A 22493-nucleotide genomic window follows, 5' to 3' on the forward strand; every position below is an offset into this window, starting at 1 on the left:
TGAGCGTTTTAATCTCAGCTAAAAACTCACCTCTTCGCACTGGCTTTTAATACAAGTTGAATATAACATTTTTACATTCATATGTGCTTTTATGTGTTTCTAGCTATTGTGCTTTTTATTATTTTTTTAAATATTGTTTTATTATTTTACTCCCATTGTGTTTTTATATTGTATTACAGCACTCTGGTCAACTTGGAGAGGACTCTTAAAAGTAGAGACACTACATACTGATATACACCTGAACATCAGCAGGAGAGGACTCTTTAAAGTAGAGACACTACATACTGATATACACCTGAACATCAGCAGGAGAGGACTCTTTAAAGTAGAGACACTACATACTGATATACACCTGAACATCAGCAGGAGAGGACTCTTTAAAGTAGAGACACTACATACTGATATACACCTGAACATCAGCAGGAGAGGACTCTTTAAAGTAGAGACACTACATACTGATATACACCTGAACATCAGCAGGAGAGGACTCTTTAAAGTAGAGACACTACATACTGATATACACCTGAACATCAGCAGGAGAGGACTCTTTAAAGTAGAGACACTACATACTGATATACACCTGAACATCAGCAGGAGAGGACTCTTTAAAGTAGAGACACTACATACTGATATACACCTGAACATCAGCAGAAGAGGACTCTTTAAAGTAGAGACACTACATACTGATATACACCTGAACATCAGCAGGAGAGGACTCTTTAAAGTAGAGACACTACATACTGATATACACCTGAACATCAGCAGGAGAGGACTCTTTAAAGTAGAGACACTACATACTGATATACACCTGAACATCAGCAGGAGAGGACTCTTTAAAGTAGAGACACTACATACTGATATACACCTGAACATCAGCAGGAGAGGACTCTTTAAAGTAGAGACACTACATACTGATATACACCTGAACATCAGCAGGAGAGGACTCTTTAAAGTAGAACCACTATTCTAATATGATCATCAGTATTATGTGTCATCTTTAATAAAAAAAAACTAAATGCATTATGTTTATGGATTAGGATACCTGGCTGTATAAAAATTATTTAAAGTTAACTCCACCTTTAGCAGCTGCAGAATTTAAATTATAAAAACACATGAATGCATTATTATCCATTGGTATAATAAATATGATATTCCAAAAATATTCAGATTCAGTCCACAAAGCCTAGTGGTTTGAAACAGGCAGTAATGAGAATCAGACGCAGCAGGGGGAGACAGAGTTCGATCCGAAGTGTCAGATTTCCTCACATGCATATTGAATTGTTAAATATCCTGACAACACTGGAAAGACCAAAAAAATAACAATCCCACTCATTCTTTTGAAATAAAAAGTGCACGTACACCTACTGGGGTCAGGAAACATGTTAGAACCACGATGTATGTCCTATTGGTTGTCAAACACAAGAAAATACACAACATCTACACACGTTTTAGCAAATATATTTAAATGAAAATATTATGTTTACAGTGTAATGGGCAATAATATAAATCAAACTGTATAAAAAAAGCACTGAAGGAAGAAATGAAAATGACAAATGGCGCTATATTCCTCGTTTTTATTTCTGCATAAAAGCAATCTACAAAGGGGGCGCATTGACATATAAAGATTCAGTGCGTGTGTGTGTTTGTTAATGTCCCTTGGGGGGACATCAGTGGACTGTGTATATTTTCCAACCCCTGGACTCCTTCTTGCTTGAGTGGTTGCTCTCTCTTTAACAAACACACGCACGCACTAACGCACGCACACACACACACACACACACACACACACACACACACACACACACACACACACACACACACACACACACACACACACACACACACACACACACACACACACACACACACACCCTCAGAGTAAATGTAAGTCACTGGTCTTCAGGGAGCAGGTTTGTCCGTATCTGCATTATTTCTTTGTGCTCCAGCAAACAGATGTTTTCTGTTAATTACCTTAAGAAACTAAACAAAGATTTTTGAATATTAAAGCATGGAGACATGTTCCATAGAGACACTACATACTGATATACACCTGAACATCAGCAGGAGAGGACTCTTTAAAGTAGAGACACTACATACTGAGATACACCTGAACATCAGCAGGAGAGGACTCTTTAAAGTAGAGACACTACACACTGATATACACCAGAACATCAGCAGGAGAGGACTCTTTAAAGTAGAGACACTACATACTGATAAACACCTGAACATCAGCAGGAGAGGACTCTTTAAAGTAGAGACACTACATACTGATATACACCTGAACATCAGCAGGAGAGGACTCTTTAAAGTAGAGACACTACATACTGATATACACCTGAACATCAGTAGGAGAGGACTCTTTAAAGTAGACACTACATACTGACATACACCTGAACATCAGCAGGAGAGGACTCTTTAAAGTAGAGACACTACATACTGATATACACCTGAACATCAACAGGAGAGGACTCTTTAAAGTAGAGACACTACATACTGATATACACCTGAACATCAGCAGGAGAGGACTCTTTAAAGTAGAGACACTACATACTGATATACACCTGAACATCAACAGGAGAGGACTCTTTAAAGTAGAGACACTACATACTGATATACACCTGAACGTCAGCAGGAGAGGACTCTTTAAAGTAGAGACACTACATACTGATATACACCTGAACATCAACAGGAGAGGACTCTTTAAAGTAGAGACACTACATACTGATATACACCTGAACATCAGCAGGAGAGGACTCTTTAAAGTAGAGACACTACATACTGATATACACCTGAACATCAGCAGGAGAGGACTCTTTAAAGTAGAGACACAAGGAGCTAACTGTACGTGTGATGTTGCAGCAAACCTCAGATACTTCGACACCTCGTTGTACTTTAATTGTGAACACAAGAGGAAGCAGGTATTTTCTCTGCCTTATTTTTCTCACTGCACATCAGAGAAGACTCCCCCAGCCCCCATTTTCCTCCAACAACAGGAACATCTTGAGCTCTCCTTCACTTGTGTCGCTCTGACTCTCCTCTTCTTACCGGCGCCTGGCAGAGGATGCTCATTATCTCCCTCTCTCTCTGACAGCCAACCCTTCCTATAATGAGCAAGTGTCCTTAAGCAGGACAAACATGAGTTCATGAAGTTCAAAGCCTGACCAATGAAACTGTTTGGTGTGTTTAGTTAATGCAAGACGTCCTCTGGATATCTGCACAAACAGCGCTGTGAGGAAATGCCGTTGTTGTTGTTATTGTTGTTGTTGTTGTTGTGTAAATGAGGGAGCAGCTTCAGAAGAAGTGTTTGGTTTTGATCTGTGTTTACCGTATTCAGCGTTTCCCCCTGAACGGATGTAAAGTGGTAATCAGAGGGATAATGGTTTGTTATCTTGTGTGTGTGTGTGTGTGTGTGTGTGTGGGGGTGTGTGTGGGGGGTGTGTGTGTGTGTGTGTGTGTGTGTGTGTGTGTGTGTGTGGGGGGGGTGGGTGTGTGTGTGTGTGTGTGTGTGTGTGTGTGTGTGTGTGGGGGGGTGTGTGTGTGTGTGTGTGTGTGTGTGTGTGTGTGTGTGTGTGTGTGTGTGTGTGTGTGTGTGTGTGTGTGTGTGTGTCTTTACCCTGTGCTCAGGTGCTACAATCTTCTAATTCCTTCATGTGTTCTTGTGTTTCTCCCAGAAGGCCTTACACTGCGTCTTTTTTAGCCCGTAGTCTTTGCTTCTCATCCACAAACGTTACTTTCATTGCTTTACTTTCCTTTCTCGTGAATCTTTAAATATAACCCAAATAAAAATGTTGTTCAATTCCTAAAACATTTTCTTCAATTTCTGTTGTAAAAAGCTCTTACTGTACGTGAAGCCTTTTTCTACTGCTTACATCCTGATTGCTGAATCAACCATAAAGCAGTTTGGTGTTTACGGGCATGTGGATTTGTTAACTGGTCGATGTGTGCAGTATTTTAATGGCAGTGTTTTAAAAATGGCAAACAAGTGACTGTGTCAGATTTCTGTGTCTTACTCAGAGAACCGTGTGCAGTGTTTTGCAAAAAGTTGAATTGCAAATTGGCTGCAGAGCTGAAAATGTGTTTGGAGTTTTGGAGATTTGAGCTGAGGTTTTGCACGTTGAGTGTGAGTTTAAATAATTGTGCTTTTTGTGACATTTTAGTTCGTTAGCAACCGAAAAAAACTGTAACACCCCACAACCGTCTCATTCATTGATGTTTCTGTTTCCTCCCCAGTTCGCTCCCAGTACTCTCACAGTGGCAGGGATTTTTAATAATAGTATATCTTTTTTTATAAATTGTTATATTTTCAAGCCTTTTTTACGATAAGATAAGATCTTTAATTTGTCATTGTACAAGTACAACACAATTACAATATCAACTCAAGGTGCCAACGCGCAACAACAAGACAATACAAAACAAGAAATGGGACTTATATAGACATGATAACATAAGAATAAGAATAAGAATATGTACATAAATAAATAATAAATGTAATTGCACGATTCCCCTCATACTGCACGGAAGACATGACAACTTAAATATTAGCAGCGTTAAGTGCACGTATGGCCCTATTAGCGCATGCTCTTGGCTTCCAATCCACAAACTTAAACAATAAAACCCCTACAATCTTCTAATTCCTCCATGTATTCTTCTGTTTCTTCCAGAAGGCCTTCAATTCAGTCTTTTTGAGCCCATGGTCTTGGTTTTCTAATCCACAAACGTCACCTTCATCACACTGCTTTCATTTCATGTCAATCTTTAAATATAACCCAGCCCCGGTATCGTGTTATTATTCATTGATTGTTCTGTTTGTCCCACGAAAGGCCCAGGTGCCCATAGTCTTTGGTTTCTAATCCACAAACGTTACTACTTTAATTTCATGTCAATCTTTAAATATAGCCCAATTAAGTCCCCTACTATCCTCTCATATATTAACTGTTCTTTCTCCTTCCTCCACAGTTTGCTCCCAGTATTCCCGCGGTGTCTTCGCCATCTTCGGCCTGTATGATAAGCGCTCGGTCCACACGTTGACGTCGTTCTGCAGCGCCCTGCACATCTCCCTCATCACGCCCAGCTTCCCCACAGAGGGTGAGAGTCAGTTCACGCTGCAGCTGAGACCCTCGATCCGCGGGGCGCTGCTGTCGCTGCTCGACCACTACGACTGGAACAAGTTCGTCTTCCTGTACGACACCGACCGGGGTGAGTGGACGAGAGAGAGTTTTAATCTAGAAGTGTATTCAAACAGTCATGGTGGGAAGTGACAACCTTTTAAAAAACAATATGTTCCTTTGTCTGGAAGTCAATGGTTTTTGGTTAGGAAGTTATCAAATAGGGGTTTGATAACTTTCTGTTGAACACGTGTTGAAATCTAAAAGTGGAGGCTAATGTTGCGCTATGTGACTGTGCTGTAGTTATTATAGCCCAACATTAGCCTCATTTAGTTTATTGAACACTCAATTAAACCAAGCCACCTTTAGCTTAGCGGTGGTGACCTGAAGTCATGTGACCGTGCTGCAGAGTCCTGCATCGGGTCGGGTACCCGCGACGGGTGACCCGCAAAAGAGGTGGTTCGCGGGTGGTATCTTTTCATACGCTTTTTTCCGGGTTCGGTTCTGGGTAAAGCAAAGATGATGCGGGTCGGGTCGCGGGTGTTATATTAAAATAATAATAATTGAGTTTAATGTTTAAATCCTCAGACCTCTCCCCCGCGGGACCGCGCATAATCATAACCTCTGCAGCGCATCAATCTGCTGCTGAGCGTGAAGAGGTGAAGCTCTCTAGCGGAGAATACAGCATTTTCAATAACACTTCCTCAAGAGCGAAATCCAACGTCTGGAGGCTTTTGGTGACACCCTAGATGGAGAGAATAACCAACATCCCACGCTTTTTGAGGCAAAAATGCAACTGCTTGTGTTAATAATTGCACGTTTTCACTGCTCATATATGCGGCTTCGGGTCCTGTGCCTACGGGTCGGGTCGGATTGCGGAACTAATTGGCAATATGTGCGGGTAGCGTGGCGGGTTCGGTATTGCACGTTGCGGGTGCGGGGCGCGGGAGCGGGTCTTGAAAATCAGACCCGTGCAGGACTCTGCCGTGCTGTAGTCCCTTTATAGCCCTACATAGCCTCCTTTAGCTTAGCGGTGGTGAGGTGAAGTCATGTGACCGTGCTGTAGTCCCTTTATAGCCCAACATTAGCCTCCTTTAGTTTATTGAACACTAAATTAAACCAAACATTAACCAGAGATAAAATGCTTAAATATCCATTTCATTGTTCAGGTATGAGAACTGCTGTGTTATTCATTCTAATAAATCTAATTTGAAGGGATTAAAAAATATCTCTCAAACATTACACTACCTTAAACATATCTAACTCAAAGTAATTTGATTTAAATGCAATACAAGTGTGTGTGATGTCTCCACGGCGAACACAGAGCTGTGAATGGATGCTAACATAATGGCTGTTTTTTAATCCGCGACATGTCTTGGGGTCACAAAATGATCAATAGTTCCTGCACTGCTGTTGGAGGTGTTGTGGAGGGTGTTGGACGTCTCTCTCTGAGGACAGCATATTCCTCTCATCCATATGTGTTTGGATTTCTTATTTCTCCACCCCCTCACAGAGTCAATAGGTCTGTAGTTACTCAACCCACTCCTCAAATTCAAAGGCTTTATTGTCGTATACACAGTAGTTACAGTGTACATATGGCGATGTAAATCTAAGGTCCCAGGGTCCTCCAATGCAACATAATATATAATAATATTTCAAACATTTCACTCCTTCTTACTCATTCACGATTTCTGTATTTACTATTTAATTCATCTGCATTTAACTATACAGTATATGCCTAAACCCTGCACCTTATACAAATATATTTAAGTTACTACAGCATTGTTCTGTTATGTGAGTTTATTTAAACCTTGTGCTCTTGCTGGTTGAATGCAAACTGTATTTCGTTGTCCTCTGTGCAATCACAATAGTTCTTGAATCTAGTCTAATCTAATAAGACATAACATTTTTTTGTATTTCTTCCATTAATTGTTATTATGTCATTTAAAGGTCCCATGTCATGCTCCTCCGGTTATCACCCATCCCCTTGTGTAGGGATGTCCCGATCACCTTTTTTTGCTCCCGATCCGATTCCGATCATTTGATTTTGACAATTTGCCGATACCGATTTTTCCCGATCCGATCTTTATGCAATGCATTAAGAGAAAAAAAAGCATTCAAGTTGTCCCTTAAGGTTATTTTTTTATTTAAATTGGATATTCTATCCAACATGGATATAGCTTCTTTATTTCACAGCAGCATTGGATCAGTTCAGTTGTGCAGCATTGGATCAAAACAAAATAAAGCTTATCAGTACTCGTTAGCTTACTGCTACAATTAGACACTGCGCCCACTCTGTTGCCAGATTTGAGAGAAATAAGCAGGTCTATGAAAACAAGCCCCAAAGAAGCAACACATACATGATGTTCTGTCATTTGAAACCAAAACTAAGGCCTCAGGATGACTTTAAGACTTGAACATCGTCATTTTTGTTTTGTAACATTGAATACAAAATTTAAAAAAAGTATTTAAAAAAAAAAAAAAAAAAAAAAATCCCGATCCCCGATTTTTTTCTCTCCCGATTCCGATCTTTTGAAAATCACGTGATCGGCTCCGATCCCCGATCACGTGATCGGCTCCGATCCCCGATCACGTGATCGGCTCCGATCCCCGATCACGTGATCGGATCGGGACATCTCTACCCTTGTGTGTTATGAAGGTTTGTCTGCATGTAAACGGTCTGCAGAGTCACAAACCCTCAAAGTACACCCTGTAGCGAGTAAAACTCTAACACAGAGAAGACCTGTCTATGCTGCCCCAGAACGCCTCATTGGACATTTCTCTTTTTCTTCCTGGGTACAGTGACCATACCCAAATGGACCAATCCGTGAAGCTCCTCACACACACACACTCTCTCAGGGGGATGCTAGTCGAGCCTCGCAGCGGCTACACTGTGACGCAGGTGCGCCGCGTTTGGGGGTGCGGGTGTTAATGGAGCCTCGCTAGTGGAGCACCATGGACTCGAGAAGGGGGGGTACTGAGGGGGCTGCAGCACCCCCCCTTCCCGCATCCATGGTGCTCAGGCTGAGTTCAGGCTGAGTTTCGCGATGTCTCGCAGACCCCACGTAGCAACCAGGAGACGACACCAGTAACCCAGCTCACACTGTCCGCTCCTCACAGCAGCGAGCCCCGCAACGTCCCCCCAACACGGCCCCCAGAGCCCCCGCAGCATTCTCATCTGTTTGTCATTACTGGGGTCATTTTCTGGTTGCTAACAAACACCACTGTAACACATCATCACTGATGTTCCGCTGTAACGGTGGTGGACTCATCAGAACAGAGTGGGCGAGCTGACCAATCAGAGCACACTGGGCTCACAGGGAGGGACGGGGGGACGGGGGGGGGGGGGCAGGAGCTCCAACAAGCCGTGTAGGACAGAGAGTGAATACACATACTATACAGAGATGCTGTTTGAGAAACCAAAGTGAGTTTGGAAAATTGAACAATGTAAATCTATTCTAGTAGACCTCATCAATGGAATTATGATCAGTAGAAATGGCCGTGACATGGGATCTCTAATTATTTTTAGGCGTCATGTTGGAATCTTGAATGTAAGTAAATGATACCCCTCCCCTACTCATCCTGTAAAAATCAAATTATACAAAAAAAAGATGCCAGAAAAATCTACTTAAGTACAGTAATGAAGTATTTGTACCTCACGACTTCCCACCTCTGAATACAAGAAGCTAAATGCTGCAGAGAGTGCATGCGTCTCTAAAGTCTCTCCTCCTCCCCAGTGTCACATTTCCAGAACATTAGAAAACCCCATCGGTGTTTGAACGACAATAACAATTTGGACTGTACATTTCACAGTTATATCCAATTTACATTCTTTATCTTCTGTTACACTTTCACTCTTTTAGCTCAGTTTTATCTGCTATTTTGAGATGTTTATATTGTATATTATAAATGTTCTACTGCTTTTTTGTCTCTAATTATGAGCAAAACTTGTTTTTCATTCTGCTGCAACGAAAACATTTCCCAATTTGGCATTAAATGAGTCATTAGGAGTGAAATGTCCGTGGATACTCTATATTATATATATTTTATGTTGCATTGTTGGAGGAGCCTGGGGTTTAAGATTTGAATCACATTTCCATTTCAACGCTTGGATCTCGCTTTCATACATTTTACAGAAGCGAGTCAGAGGTGGGGGGGTTCTGTTTCTCTGCAGTGAGAACGGGTCCGTGTCAAGATGGCCTCCCTCAGAACGACTCATTCCCGTCCTCTCTTTTCTCTTTTCTCTTATCTCTGATCTCCAATCCCACGCTTCACTGGGTAAAAAGCCTCTCAACTCCTCTCAACAAAACCTGCTTGTATCTGATCAAATGTTCTGCAGAAACATAACAAAGGTTAGCTGTACGACCGTGCTGCCCTCCAAGAGGCATATCAGTATGTGGTGTCTCTACTTTAAAGAGTCCTCTCCTGCTGATGTTCAGGTGTATATCAGTATGTAGTGTCTCTACTTTAAAGAGTCCTCTCCTGCTGATGTTCAGGTGTATATCAGTATGTAGTGTCTCTACTTTAAAGAGTCCTCTCCTGCTGATGCTCAGGTGTATATCAGTATGTAGTGTCTCTACTTTAAAGAGTCCTCTCCTGCTGATGTTCAGGTGTATATCAGTATGTAGTGTCTCTACTTTAAAGAGTCCTCTCCTGCTGATGCTCAGGTGTATATCAGTATGTAGTGTCTCTACTTTAAAGAGTCCTCTCCTGCTGATGCTCAGGTGTATATCAGTATGTAGTGTCTCTACTTTAAAGAGTCCTCTCCTGCTGATGTTCAGGTGTATATCAGTATGTAGTGTCTCTACTTTAAAGAGTCCTCTCCTGCTGATGCTCAGGTGTATATCAGTATGTAGTGTCTCTACTTTAAAGAGTCCTCTCCTGCTGATGTTCAGGTGTATATCAATATGTAGTGTCTCTACTTTAAAGAGTCCTCTCCTGCTGATGTTCAGGTGTATATCAGTATGTAGTGTCTCTACTTTAAAGAGTTCTCTCCTGCTGATGCTCAGGTGTATATCAGTATGTAGTGTCTCTACTTTAAAGAGTTCTCTCCTGCTGATGTTCAGGTGTATATCAGTATGTAGTGTCTCTACTTTAAAGAGTCCTCTCCTGCTGATGCTCAGGTGTATATCAGTATGTTGTGTCTCTACTTTAAAGAGTCCTCTCCTGCTGATGCTCAGGTGTATATCAGTATGTAGTGTCTCTATTTTAAAGAGTCCTCTCCTGCTGATGTCCAGGTGTATATCAGTATGTAGTGTCTCTACTTTAAAGAGTTCTCTCCTGCTGATGTTCAGGTGTATATCAGTATGTAGTGTCTCTACTTTAAAGAGTCCTCTCCTGCTGATGTTCAGGTGTATATCAGTATGTAGTGTCTCTATTTTAAAGAGTCCTCTCCTGCTGATGTCCAGGTGTATATCAGTATGTAGTGTCTCTACTTTAAAGAGTCCTCTCCTGCTGATGTTCAGGTGTATATCAGTATGTAGTGTCTCTACTTTAAAGAGTCCTCTCCTGCTGATGTTCAGGTGTATATCAGTATGTAGTGTCTCTACTTTAAAGAGTCCTCTCCTGCTGATGTTCAGGTGTATATCAGTATGTAGTGTCTCTACTTTAAAGAGTCCTCTCCTGCTGATGTTCAGGTGTATATCAGTATGTAGTGTCTCTACTTTAAAGATTCCTCTCCTGCTGCTGTTCAGGTGTATATCAGTATGTCATGTCTCTACTTTAAAGAGTCCTCTCCTGCTGATGTTCAGGTGTATATCAGTATGTAGTGTCTCTACTTTAAAGAGTCCTCTCTTGCTGATGTTCAGGTGTATATCAGTATGTAGTGTCTCTACTTTAAAGAGTCCTCTCCTGCTGATGATCCGGTGTATATCAGTATGTAGTGTCTCTACTTTAAAGAGTCCTCTCCTGCTGATTTTCAGGTGTATATCAGTATGTAGTGTCTCTACTTTAAAGAGTCCTCTCCTGCTGATGTTCAGGTGTATATCAGTATGTAGTGTCTCTATTTTAAAGAGTCCTCTCCTGCTGATGTCCAGGTGTATATCAGTATGTAGTGTCTCTACTTTAAAGAGTCCTCTCCTCTCTTGTAACCCTGTAATGAATGTCTCTCTCCATGGTGCTGAAATCATCCTGAAACTGGGAAACAGTGGTTTTGAATGGGATAAAACAAAAGAGATTTAGCCAAACAAATATCCAGATGACCTTGAGTTATAGTCCTCACTGCTGCATGTACAAAAAGGGGGTTTTCTTTGGATTGTTTCCTAAAAATAAAGTATTATTTTTGACATTTCTCTAGAAGTCCTACAGTAGTATTGGAAGGCAGTTTTCCTGTCAATTCAAATAATGCAAAAATATACAGAAATACTTTTTTATTAATTGTAATGATCTGGTTGATTTAATTCACTTCACTTAATTGATGTTGTATTACTACATTTCATTCATTTCACCTGCAACCTACAGTTTAAATCAAGCATATTAAACAATGCAAACAATTACAAGGCTATGATGTTGCAAGAAAGCAAAGACAACCACTGTTCTTTTAGATATAATTAGATGACATTCACTCAAACACAGAGTGCTTATTTGGCTTTCTTGAGAGGTCAGCACACTCTATATGTCTACATCCTTTTGAAAGGACTAGGATGTGCGTGTGTGTTATTGTCTTTTATATGTACATGCAAGTGCTTTTCAGAGGCTTCTGGGCTGCAGCACTCTGGCCCGAGGTTTATTTTTCACACACTGGCTCCATGCAGTATTGACTGAAATGTAAAATGAGACGCGCATGGCTGAGCTCCGTCAATGAGAGGCTGAAACTCTGCAGAGAGGAGGAGGAGCTGTGGAGCTTCCTCTCTACTATCACTGTGAACACACACACAGACACACACACGCACACACACACACACACACACACACACACACACACACACACACACACACACACACACACACACACACACACACACACACACACACACACACACACACACACACACACACACACACACACACACACACATGCATCGCAATCAGGAAGTAGTTTTACCCTGTTTGTTTCTCAGGGACCGAGCAGTCTGCTGTCTCTGACCTGCTCTCAGTCTGTTGTCTCTGAGCTGCTCTCAGTCTGTTGTCTCTGAGCTGCTCTCAGTCTGCTGTCTCTGAGCTGCTCTCAGTCTGTTGTCTCTGAGCTGCTCTCAGTCTGTTGTCTCTGAGCTACTCTCAGTCTGCTGTCTCTGAGCTGCTCTCAGTCTGTTGTCTCTGAGCTGCTCTTAGTCTGCTGTCTCTGAGCTGCTCTCAGTCTGTTATCTCTGAGCTGCTCTCAGTCTGTTGTCTCTGAGCTGCTCTCAGTCTGCTGTCTCTGAGCTGCTCTCAGTCTGCTGTCTCTGAGCTGCTCTCAGTCTGTTGTCTCTGAGCTGCTCTCAGTCTGCTGTCTCTGAGCTGCTCTCAGTCTGCTGTCTCTGAGCTGCTCTCAGTCTGCTGTCTCTGAGCTGCTCTCAGTCTGCTGTCTCTGAGCTGCTCTCAGTCTGCTGTCTCTGAGCTACTCTCAGTCTGTTGTCTCTGAGCTACTCTCAGTCTGCTGTCTCTGAGCTGCTCTCAGTCTGCTGTCTCTGAGCTGCTCTCAGTCTGCTGTCTCTGAGCTACTCTCAGTCTGTTATCTCTGAGCTGCTCTCAGTCTGTTGTCTCTGAGCTGCTCTCAGTCTGCTGTCTCTGAGCTACTCTCAGTCTGTTGTCTCTGAGCTACTCTCAGTCTGTTGTCTCTGAGCTACTCTCAGTCTGTTGTCTCTGAGCTACTCTCAGTCTGTTGTCTCTGAGCTGCTCTCAGTCTGTTGTCTCTGAGCTACTCTCAGTCTGTTGTCTCTGAGCTACTCTCAGTCTGTTGTCTCTGAGCTACTCTCAGTCTGCTGTCTCTGAGCTGCTCTCAGTCTGTTGTCTCTGAGCTGCTCTCAGTCTGTTGTCTCTGAGCTACTCTCAGTCTGCTGTCTCTGAGCTGCTCTCAGTCTGCTGTCTCTGAGCTGCTCTCAGTCTGCTGTCTCTGAGCTGCTCTCAGTCTGCTGTCTCTGAGCTGCTCTCAGTCTGCTGTCTCTGAGCTACTCTCAGTCTGTTGTCTCTGAGCTGCTCTCAGTCTGCTGTCTCTGAGCTGCTCTCAGTCTGCTGTCTCTGAGCTACTCTCAGTCTGTTGTCTCTGAGCTGCTCTCAGTCTGCCGTCTCTGAGCTGCTCTCAGTCTGCCGTCTCTGAGCAGGTAGACACAAAGTAAACGTTAAGATAAATAAATGAAATGCTTCAAAGCAGCTTCAGTTGTTTTCCTCCTTTGAGAGGAATCAGAAGGATTTATAACCTGCTGCTACCTGGGTAAAGAATCCATGCTTTAATGTTCAACAAACTCTTTATGAAGCTAATATTGGACTTTGAACTACATTTACCAGACAGCTTTTTACATATTCAGATTATTAGCTAAAACAAATATATAACACTGATTCTCGAGATAAGGGACATAAGGCCTTCTTTGTGTTTAAAATCATCAATGAGTTATTAATGATTAATTGTTAGTGTTAGTGTTAATAGTTGATTGATCAATAAAATCAACTTATACGAAAACATTGGTACGTAATCATAGGTTAATGAGCTCCACCATGAGCAGCTATGAACACATGAATGCATCAATGATCATAATCCAGTCATTTAATGGACGCATTATACTTTTTGTACTTTAAGTATATTTTGATTCTTATATTTTGCACTTTTACTCAAATAAGATTTAAAGGCAGGACTTGTTCTTGTAACGGAGTCTTTTCTGATGTTTTTGACACTAGTTTTGCTGAAGAAATCCACTTCACTCATGTGTTAGTTCTGTGGTAAGGGTGAAATGTTTGACAGGAAATGCTTTCATTTTGAAGTACAAGTATGTGTCCTGCTCTCGCTCTGTACCTGTTATGTTTTGAAATGAATACGAGTATGTCGAGTGCGTTTTCCCCGTCTTCTACCGTTCTTGTTGGAAACTGTTATATAAATATAAAGTAAAAACGTTCAGTTCGGACAAGACTTGCTTTGTCCTCCATTCAAAGCTTCTATTATACAACAAGTACATCCCTGTGTGTGAGTGTGTGTGTGTGTGTGTGAGTGTGTGTGTGTGTGTGTGTGAGTGTGTGTGTGTGTGTGTGTGTGTGTGTGTGTGTGTGTGTGTGTGTGTGTGTGTGTGTGTGTGTGTGTGTGTGTGTGTGTGTGTGTGTGTGTGTGTGTGTGTGTGTGTGTGTGTGTGTGTGTGTGTGTGTGTGTGTGGGTGGGTGGGTGGGTGGGTGTGTGTGCTGCCACAGACCTCCCTCTAGTGGGGAGCGAGGTGGAGGGGGGGGGGGGTTGGGGATGCCAGAGTGCGGGTTAATCCTGTAATTGGGAGCAAAGGGAGACGGGTTGCCAGGTTGTGATGGCTTCCAGGAGGGAACGTTTAAGAGGGACATCTGTTCCTGCTGCTCTTCCTGTCTTCTTCACACACAAACATGACAGCGAGACCCCCAAAAGAGTTGAGTGTTACACCACCTGCTCCTCGACTGGACAGAAAGACAGGGTCTGGTTGGAGAAACATAACATATTTATATTTAGAGGGTCTCTTGGATTGAGAAGGGTTCATCTTGCCAAGGGTTTTCTGTAAATTAAAGCCAGTTTGCAGGCCAGTTATTATCAGCCCAACATAGGATAATATTTATTTATGATAACTATATTATAAATATAGACTTCACGTCACCACTGCTAAGCTAAAGGTGGCTAATGTTGGGCTATAAAGGAACTACAGCACGGTCACATGACTTCACGTCACCACCGCTAAGCTAAAGGAAGCTAATGTTGGGCTATAAAGGAACTACAGCACGGTCACATGACTTCACGTCTCCACCGCTAAGCTAAAGGACGCTAATGTTGGGCGTGATGACGTTAAGTCGTCTCCTTTAGACACTTGTTAGCAACCGCCGTTTTTTAAATTCATCAGTGGGGTATTTACTGATGTATTTTATGTCGTAGAACAAAATGTTAAGATCTCTTCAACTTGTGTTAACCACAGACCTCATATCAGGATAACAACAAAAAACACACTAAAACGATTAGCTTCCAGACAAGGGGACAGGAAGTGATAAAATGCTGACTCATTTCAGTGTTTGAGGACTCACTCCTGCACCTACCTGTAGTCGACTACATGAATACAATATCATCATGCATTATGGTCCAGTGAATGACAACATGTACCTCAGATAGATACGCTTCCCTGTTTTTATTCCCCCTCTTCTCCTGTGTGTGTGCTTCAGGATACGCCATCTTGCAGTCCATCATGGAGAAGGCGGGACAAAACAACTGGCAGGTCAGCGCCATCTGCGTGGAAAGCTTCAACGACGCGAGTTACCGCCGGCTGCTGGAGGATCTGGACCGGAGGCAGGAGAAGAAGTTTGTGATCGACCTCGAGGCCGAGCGGCTGCAGAACATGCTGGAGCAGGTGAAGCTACCTGTACACTGCATTTAGATGTTAGCGTTTGGGTATTATTAACATTATATTATTAACAGGTTTGAAAGTGGATTTGTGCTTCAGGGATCATCACTTTGTTTTACATCCAAATCAACTTCATTCAGGCCGTGATGGACAATGACGCATTCCTTTTTGGTACTTCAAGTATATCTTGATTCTTATACTTTGCACTTTTACTTAACTAAGATTTAAATGCAGGACTTTTACTTGAGTATTTTCTGATGTTTTTGCCACAACTGTTGCTTAAAAAATCCACTTACATTCATGTGTTAGTGTGTGTGTGTGTGCTAGTGTGTGTGTGTGTGTGTGTGTGTGTGTGTGTGTGTGTGTGTGTGTGTGTGTGGGTACATGTGTGTGGGTACATGTGTGTGGGTACGTGTGTGTGTGTGTGTGTGTGTGTGTGTGTGTGTGTGTGTGTGTGTGTGTGTGTGTGTGTGTGTGTGTGTGTGTGTGTGTGTGTGTGTGGGTACATGTGTGTGGGTACGTGTGCTTGTGTGTGTGCACGTGTGTGTGTGCACGTGTGTCTGTGTGTGCACGTGTGTTTGTGTGTATGTGTGTGTGTGTGTATTTGTCTGTGTGTCCGTGTGCTTGTGTGTGTTTGTGTGTGTGTGCACGTGTGTATTTGTGTGTGTGTATGCTTGCGTGTTTGTGTGTGTGTGTGTGTGTGTCCATGTGTGTGTCCAGTGTGCGTGTGTGTGTGTGTGTGTGTGCGCGTGTGTAGTTGTTAGTGTGTGTGTTTGCCGGTGTGTGTGTGTGTCCATGTGTGTGTCCAGTGTGTGTGTGTGTGTGTGTGTGTGTGTGTGTGTGTGTGTGTGTGTGTGTGTGTCCATGTGTGTGTCCAGTGTGTGTGTGTATGTATGTGTGTGTGTGTGTGTTTGTTTGTGTGTGTGTGTCCATGTGTGTGTCCAGTGTGTGTGTGTATGTATGTGTGTGTGTGTGTGTGTGTGTGTGTGTGTGTGTGTGTGTGTGTGTGTGTGTGTGTGTGTGCGTGTGTGTGCGCGTGTGTGTGTGTGCGCGTGTGTAGTTGTTAGTGTGTGTGTTTGCCGGTGTGTGTGTGTCCATGTGTGTGTCCAGTGTGTGTGTGTGTGTGTGTGTGTGTGTGTGTGTGTGTGTGTGTGTGTGTGTGTGTGTGTGTGTGTGTGTGTGTGTGTGTGTGCGTGTGTGCGCGTGTGTGTGTGTGTGCGCGTGTGTAGTTGTTAGTGTGTGTGTTTGCCGGTGTGTGTGTGTGTCCATGTGTGTGTCCAGTGTGTGTGTGTGTGTGTGTGTGTGTGTGTGTGTGTGTGTCCATGTGTGTGTCCAGTGTGTGTGTGTATGTATGTGTGTGTGTGTGTGTGTGTGTGTGTGTGTGTGTGTGTGTGTGTGTGTGTGTGTGTCTGTGTGTGTGTGTGTGTGTGTGTGTGTGTGTGTGTGTGTGTGTGTGTGTGTGTGTGTGTGTGTGTGTAATGAGTGAAAGTAATTGAATTACTTTGGTAGTAATTCCAGCAAACTGCTCTTTCGATTAGTTGTATTAAAGCATCTGCAGATCAAACAGCGAGCTGATATTTTCATGATCAGATCATTAAATATATATATTCTGAATGGGAATAATGAGTCAAAACTGATCCTACACACACACTCTATAATTACATCCAAATAATCCTCATTAGTTATTTTTTCCAAATCATGCAGCGCTATGAACAGAAATTACAGAAATTAAAACTCAACAAACCGTCTCTGTTTTGCTCATTAGAAAGTGTAAACAGTGTGCTCTGATCTCCGGTGGAGCGATTTGGCACAAACACACTCAGAATATGATGTTTCTTCCTCCTCCTCCTCTTCCTCCTGTTTCCCCGGGCGACGGGTGTCTCTGTAAATGTTCAATTATTCAGCAAATATCCTCGATGACATCTGTCACAGTTATTTACTGCTTTACAGATGTGAGTCTTTCTGCTCCTGTGTGTGTGTGTGTGTGTGTGTGTGTGTGTGTGTGTGTGTGTGTGTGTGTGTGTGTGTGTGTGTGCGTGTGTGTGTGTGTGTGTGTGTGTGTGTGTGTGTGTGTGTGTGTGTGTGTGTGTGTGTGTGTGTGTGTGTGTGTGTGTGTGTGTGTGTGTGTGTGTGTGTGTGTGTGTGTGTGTGTGTGTGTGTGTGTGTGTGTGTGTGTGTGTGTGTGCGACAGAATATTCTTATTTATATATTTTAAAATACACACAACAGATGAGAGCTGTGCGACATTACAAAGCAATCAGTAAAACGTGGATCCATCACAGCTCCAGTTCAAAGTGGAACAGGTGAGACGGAAAGATGTTTAAAATAATCTCCATGTTCCCAGGATGTGTATCCTTCGTATCCTTCCCTAGTTGGAGATGAAAGGTGTTTCCTCCATAGGAAGCCATGCAGGGACATGGTGGTGGAACTTCTTCAAAAATATATTAGATATAAATAAATCAGGTCACCTACTGCATTTAAACATGATATTGTAAAATGAAAGTAGCCTCAATAAATTCAGGCGGGTACATCTTCCTATAATATACTGATCTCTGTTTCAATGGAATAAATATCTTCCTTTTAATCATCATTTATGCCCAAAATGACATTCTTAATAAACCCTTATACGGCTAAAGAACCATTTTTGAGGATTTTATGCACAAATTAAATACGTAAATTAAATCATATGTAAAAGTAGAAGTACTCAGATCTTGTACTTGAGTAAAAGTAGAAGTACTCAGATCTTGTACTTGAGTAAAAGTAGAAGTAGTCAGATCTTGTACTTGAGTAAAAGTAGAAGTACTCAGATCTCGTACTTGAGTAAAAGTAGAAGTACTCAGATCTTGTACTTGAGTAAGAGTAGAAGTACTCAGATCTCGTACTTGAGTAAAAGTAGAAGGACTCAGATCTTGTACTTGAGTAAAAGTAGAAGTACTCAGATCTTGTACTTGAGTAAAAGTAGAAGTACTCAGATCTTGTACTTGATTAAAAGTAGAAGTACTCAGATCTTGTACTTGAGTAAAAGTAGAAGTACTCAGATCTTGTACTTGAGTAAAAGTAGAAGTACTCAGATCTTGTCCTTGAGTAAAAGTAGAAGTACTCAGATCTCGTACTTGATTAAAAGTAGAAATACTCAGGTCTTGTACTTGAGTAAAAGTAGAAGTACTCAGATCTTGTACTTGAGTAAAAGTAGAAGTACTCAGATCTCGTACTTGAGTAAAAGTAGAAGTACTCAGATCTTGTCCTTGAGTAAAAGTAGAAGTACTCAGATCATGTACTTGAGAAAAAGTAGAAGTACTCAGATCTTGTACTTGAGTAAAAGTAGAAGTACTCAGATCTTGTACTTGAGTAAAAGTAGAAATACTCACATCTTGTACTTGAGTAAAAGTAGAAATACTCATACTCAAAATATTATATATTTTTCATCAGTTTTACCAAAATAACTTCATTTAATTGTATTTAAAATAACATTTCCAAAGAAATAAATCCTTCGAATCTGCCAGTTTCTGTCGGAGGGCTTAGGTATAAAAGTCACGGCTCGCCAGTGTAATTATGAATATATTATATTCTATTTCGGCCAATAAATCCCCTGTAACCTTACAAAAAAATTGGCTTTTAAAATAAATGTCCGAGAAGTTTAAAAGCACTATGTCCCCAAATATATCAGCAATGTTAATGTTAAAGCTCTCGCACCTGAATTAACACTAAAGTCAGATTTGTAGCGTTACATTGAATGTCATCATTAACATAAAGGCTTCAGCAGCTGAAGGTTAAATATGAACGTCTTGTCCTGTTTTACAAAGATCACTGGCATTAATACATCCCCTAATTATCATCTCTTATGCATAAAATGACCTTCTGGATAAACCATTAAACATTTTGAGACCTTATTTCAAGCAAACAACGAAAAGATACACAAAAAAACCCATTGACTTCCAGATGAAGGACAGGAAGTGCTAAAATGCTGACAAATGTTTACGTTTAGGACTCATTCCTGCACCACTCTAGACTAATAGATGTTAAACGTCTCAGTAGTGTGTTATAGTGTTATAATTGTGATACAGATCAATATAAGGTGACTGTGTTTGATTTGAAATCTTGCATATCGCAGCTGTGTCTTCATCTTAATTGACGCCCGCATTAACCGGACGTCCAGTAGGATTTTCCAGCAGATGTCAGCTTTCAAAATCAGTTTTTATCTGCAAGATGCAGCTCTCTGTGTGTGTGTGTGTGTGTGTGTGTGTGTGTGTGTGTGTGTGTGTGTGTGTGTGTGTGTGTGTGTGTGTGTGTGTGTGTGTGTGTGTGTGTGTGTGTGTGTGTGTGTGTGTGTGTGTGTGTGTGTGTGTGTCGAGAAGCATTGGCACGTCTCTGAAAGCGTGAAGTGTTTATTTCCTCTGTGACACGCCTGCCCGTTCATTTGTTTGGACGTCCGATCTTCCATGGATTAAACAACACACACACACCCACACACGGACACACACACGCCTGTCACACGCATCGTTTACTGTAATTAACGTTTGCTCGGCTGTAATCCACTCACATTAACGTTGAGTTGTGCTTCGCTTCCCGCAGATCGTCAGCGTGGGGAAACATGTCAAAGGCTACCATTACATCATGGCCAACCTGGTGAGGAATATGTTCATTTGTCTGTAACTTCATTTCTTTCCTGTATTTCTCTCTTTATTTCCAACATTTGGTTCACTCCCAAATGTTCCTGTGCTTTCTGTTTGTTTATTGTCCAACTGTGTGAAGATTTAAAGGCTGTATTGTCATGTGTAAGATAGCTACAGCATATTTTGGCAATGAAAAGAATAATAATTAAACAAAGAAATATCTTGGCAATAATAATAATAATACTAATAATAATAATAATATAAAATTAATAGTAACACTTGTAAAATACATTAAAAGAAAAAATATATATAAATTGATAATAATAATACAAATAATAATAATTGTTCACCCCCCTTCTGAAACCAGAGCCCAGTCTACTCTGATTGGTTGCTGGCCAGCTCTGTTGTGATTGGTCAACCTCTTAGAGATGTCCCACCCCTTTAGCCTATCACGTGCAATGTGTAGGAGCGCTAGCCAATAGGAGCTCCATAGTGATGTCACTGTATTAGAGAAGTAAACAAAAGTGTCCAATTAATGTCTCTTTATATATCTGACTTTTTTCAATATATGCTACTTTATACTTCTACTCCACTGCATTTCAGAAGCCAATATTGTACTCTTAACTCCATTACATTTATCCGACAGCTTTTTACATATTCAGATTAATAACTAATACAAAAATAGCCTATCACGTACGTACAATGTGTCGGAGTGCTAGCCAATAGGAGCGCGATAATTACATGGTGATGTCACTGTGTTTAACGGAAGTAAACAGTTCAATGGAGTGCGTTTAAAAAAACCTCAAAAAGCATAATAGGGCCTCTTTAAATATATTTTTGAATTTTCTGTGTGTTGGTGTCGAGTGTTCCGTAGTGAAGTCACCGTGTTCCGTACTGATGTGACCGTGTTCAGTAGTGATGTCAGTGTTCCGTACTGATGTCACCGTGTTCCGTACTGATGTCACCGTGTTCCGTACTGATGTCAGTGTTCCGTAGTGATGTCAGTGTTCCGTAGTGATGTCACAGTGTTCCGTACTGATGTCACCGTGTTCAGTAGTGACGTTACAGTGTTCAGTAGCAGTGTTGGGCAAGTCACTTCCAAAATGTAATACATTACATATGACTTATTACTGTCTTTTTTAAGTAATAAATTACATTACAATATTACTGTCTCTGAAATGTAATGAGTTACACTACTTTAACATTACTTTTGAGTTACATTCAACAAAATAACCGCAAAATAATGGCTAGGTATTTTAAATGCTAACATTTAGTTTAGTGCAGCAACTGTGTAGGGCCAGGGGTGCCAAACCTTTTTGAACCGAGAGCTACTTTTAAAGTTGCCAGTGTGCCGAGATCTACCAGTCCAAATAGAGAGGCGTAGCCATTACTGACAGCCTACTACCAGGTAAATACACACTTCTACTTGTATAACACTGACCTCTGTACGATTAATACTTCATAAAATACTGCAGATCCTTTATATTACCTCTTTCTAATCTACACACACACAAGTATTTAACTGAAGCTACACAACAGTGTTATTGATACAGAGTTGGAGTTTATTCACACGTCACCTACTACAGTGGGTAATGTTTTCAAGAAACATTGAACAGTGCTGCCACACATGACACAGGAAAAAAAGAAAAGACTCTGAACCCTTTCTTTGCCATTATATAAAAAAAGTGTTGCTACAAAAGTATAAATTAGGCTTACTAATAAGACAACTCAGATCTGAAGCTACACAGGAATCTGCTGCCAAAGTGCAATAAAAAAGACAAAATTAATAGAATCAAACGCTTTTTTTGTTGCATTTTAGTAGAGTATAAATAGAAACGGGCGGCTGTGGCTCAGTGGATAGAGTGCTGCACTTCGAATCAGGGGGTACCAAGTTCGAGTCCCACTGCAGTCAGCATGTCGTTGTGTCCCTGGGCAAGACACTTCACCCCAAATTGCTCCTGTGGGGATTGTCCACAGTACTGAATGTATGAAAGTCGCCTTGGAAAAGGATATAAAAGCATCTAACAAATGATATGTAATGTAAAATGCCTTTAAAATAGGATGCAAGCAACACTAGTTTCTTAACCTGAATTGATAATAGACTATAATAAATTTAAGTTTGCATTTTTACACCATTTTGTACAATAATTATAATGAATAAGTTAAAACAAACTCAAACTTACAGCTGATTAATAACGGTATCTAACTTGAGTTTTTATTATATCAAAAACCTGTTGAAATGCTACTGTTATTTTTACTGTCCCCAAAAAGCACGTGGGCAGCCTCCAGGAATGCTTCTTTCACAACTT

At 41.4% G+C, this 22493-nt stretch overlaps 1 protein-coding gene across 1 annotated transcript in view; it reads left to right on the forward strand.

Moving 5' to 3' along the window:
* Positions 1-22493, forward strand: part of LOC307018418 (glutamate receptor 4-like) — a gene marked incomplete at its 5' end in the record, with an annotated part of 146266 nt that overhangs the window by 54367 nt on the left and 69406 nt on the right. The window contains 3 exons of the mRNA XM_079648652.1: positions 4957-5196; positions 15393-15577; positions 20144-20197. Of these exons, the coding sequence (XP_079504778.1) occupies positions 4957-5196; positions 15393-15577; positions 20144-20197 (479 nt within the window). The remainder of the gene's footprint in view (positions 1-4956; positions 5197-15392; positions 15578-20143; positions 20198-22493) is intronic.

This window comes from Notothenia rossii, assembly GCF_949606895.1.
Source record: "Notothenia rossii genome assembly, chromosome: 9".
Lineage (NCBI taxonomy): Eukaryota > Metazoa > Chordata > Actinopteri > Perciformes > Nototheniidae > Notothenia > Notothenia rossii.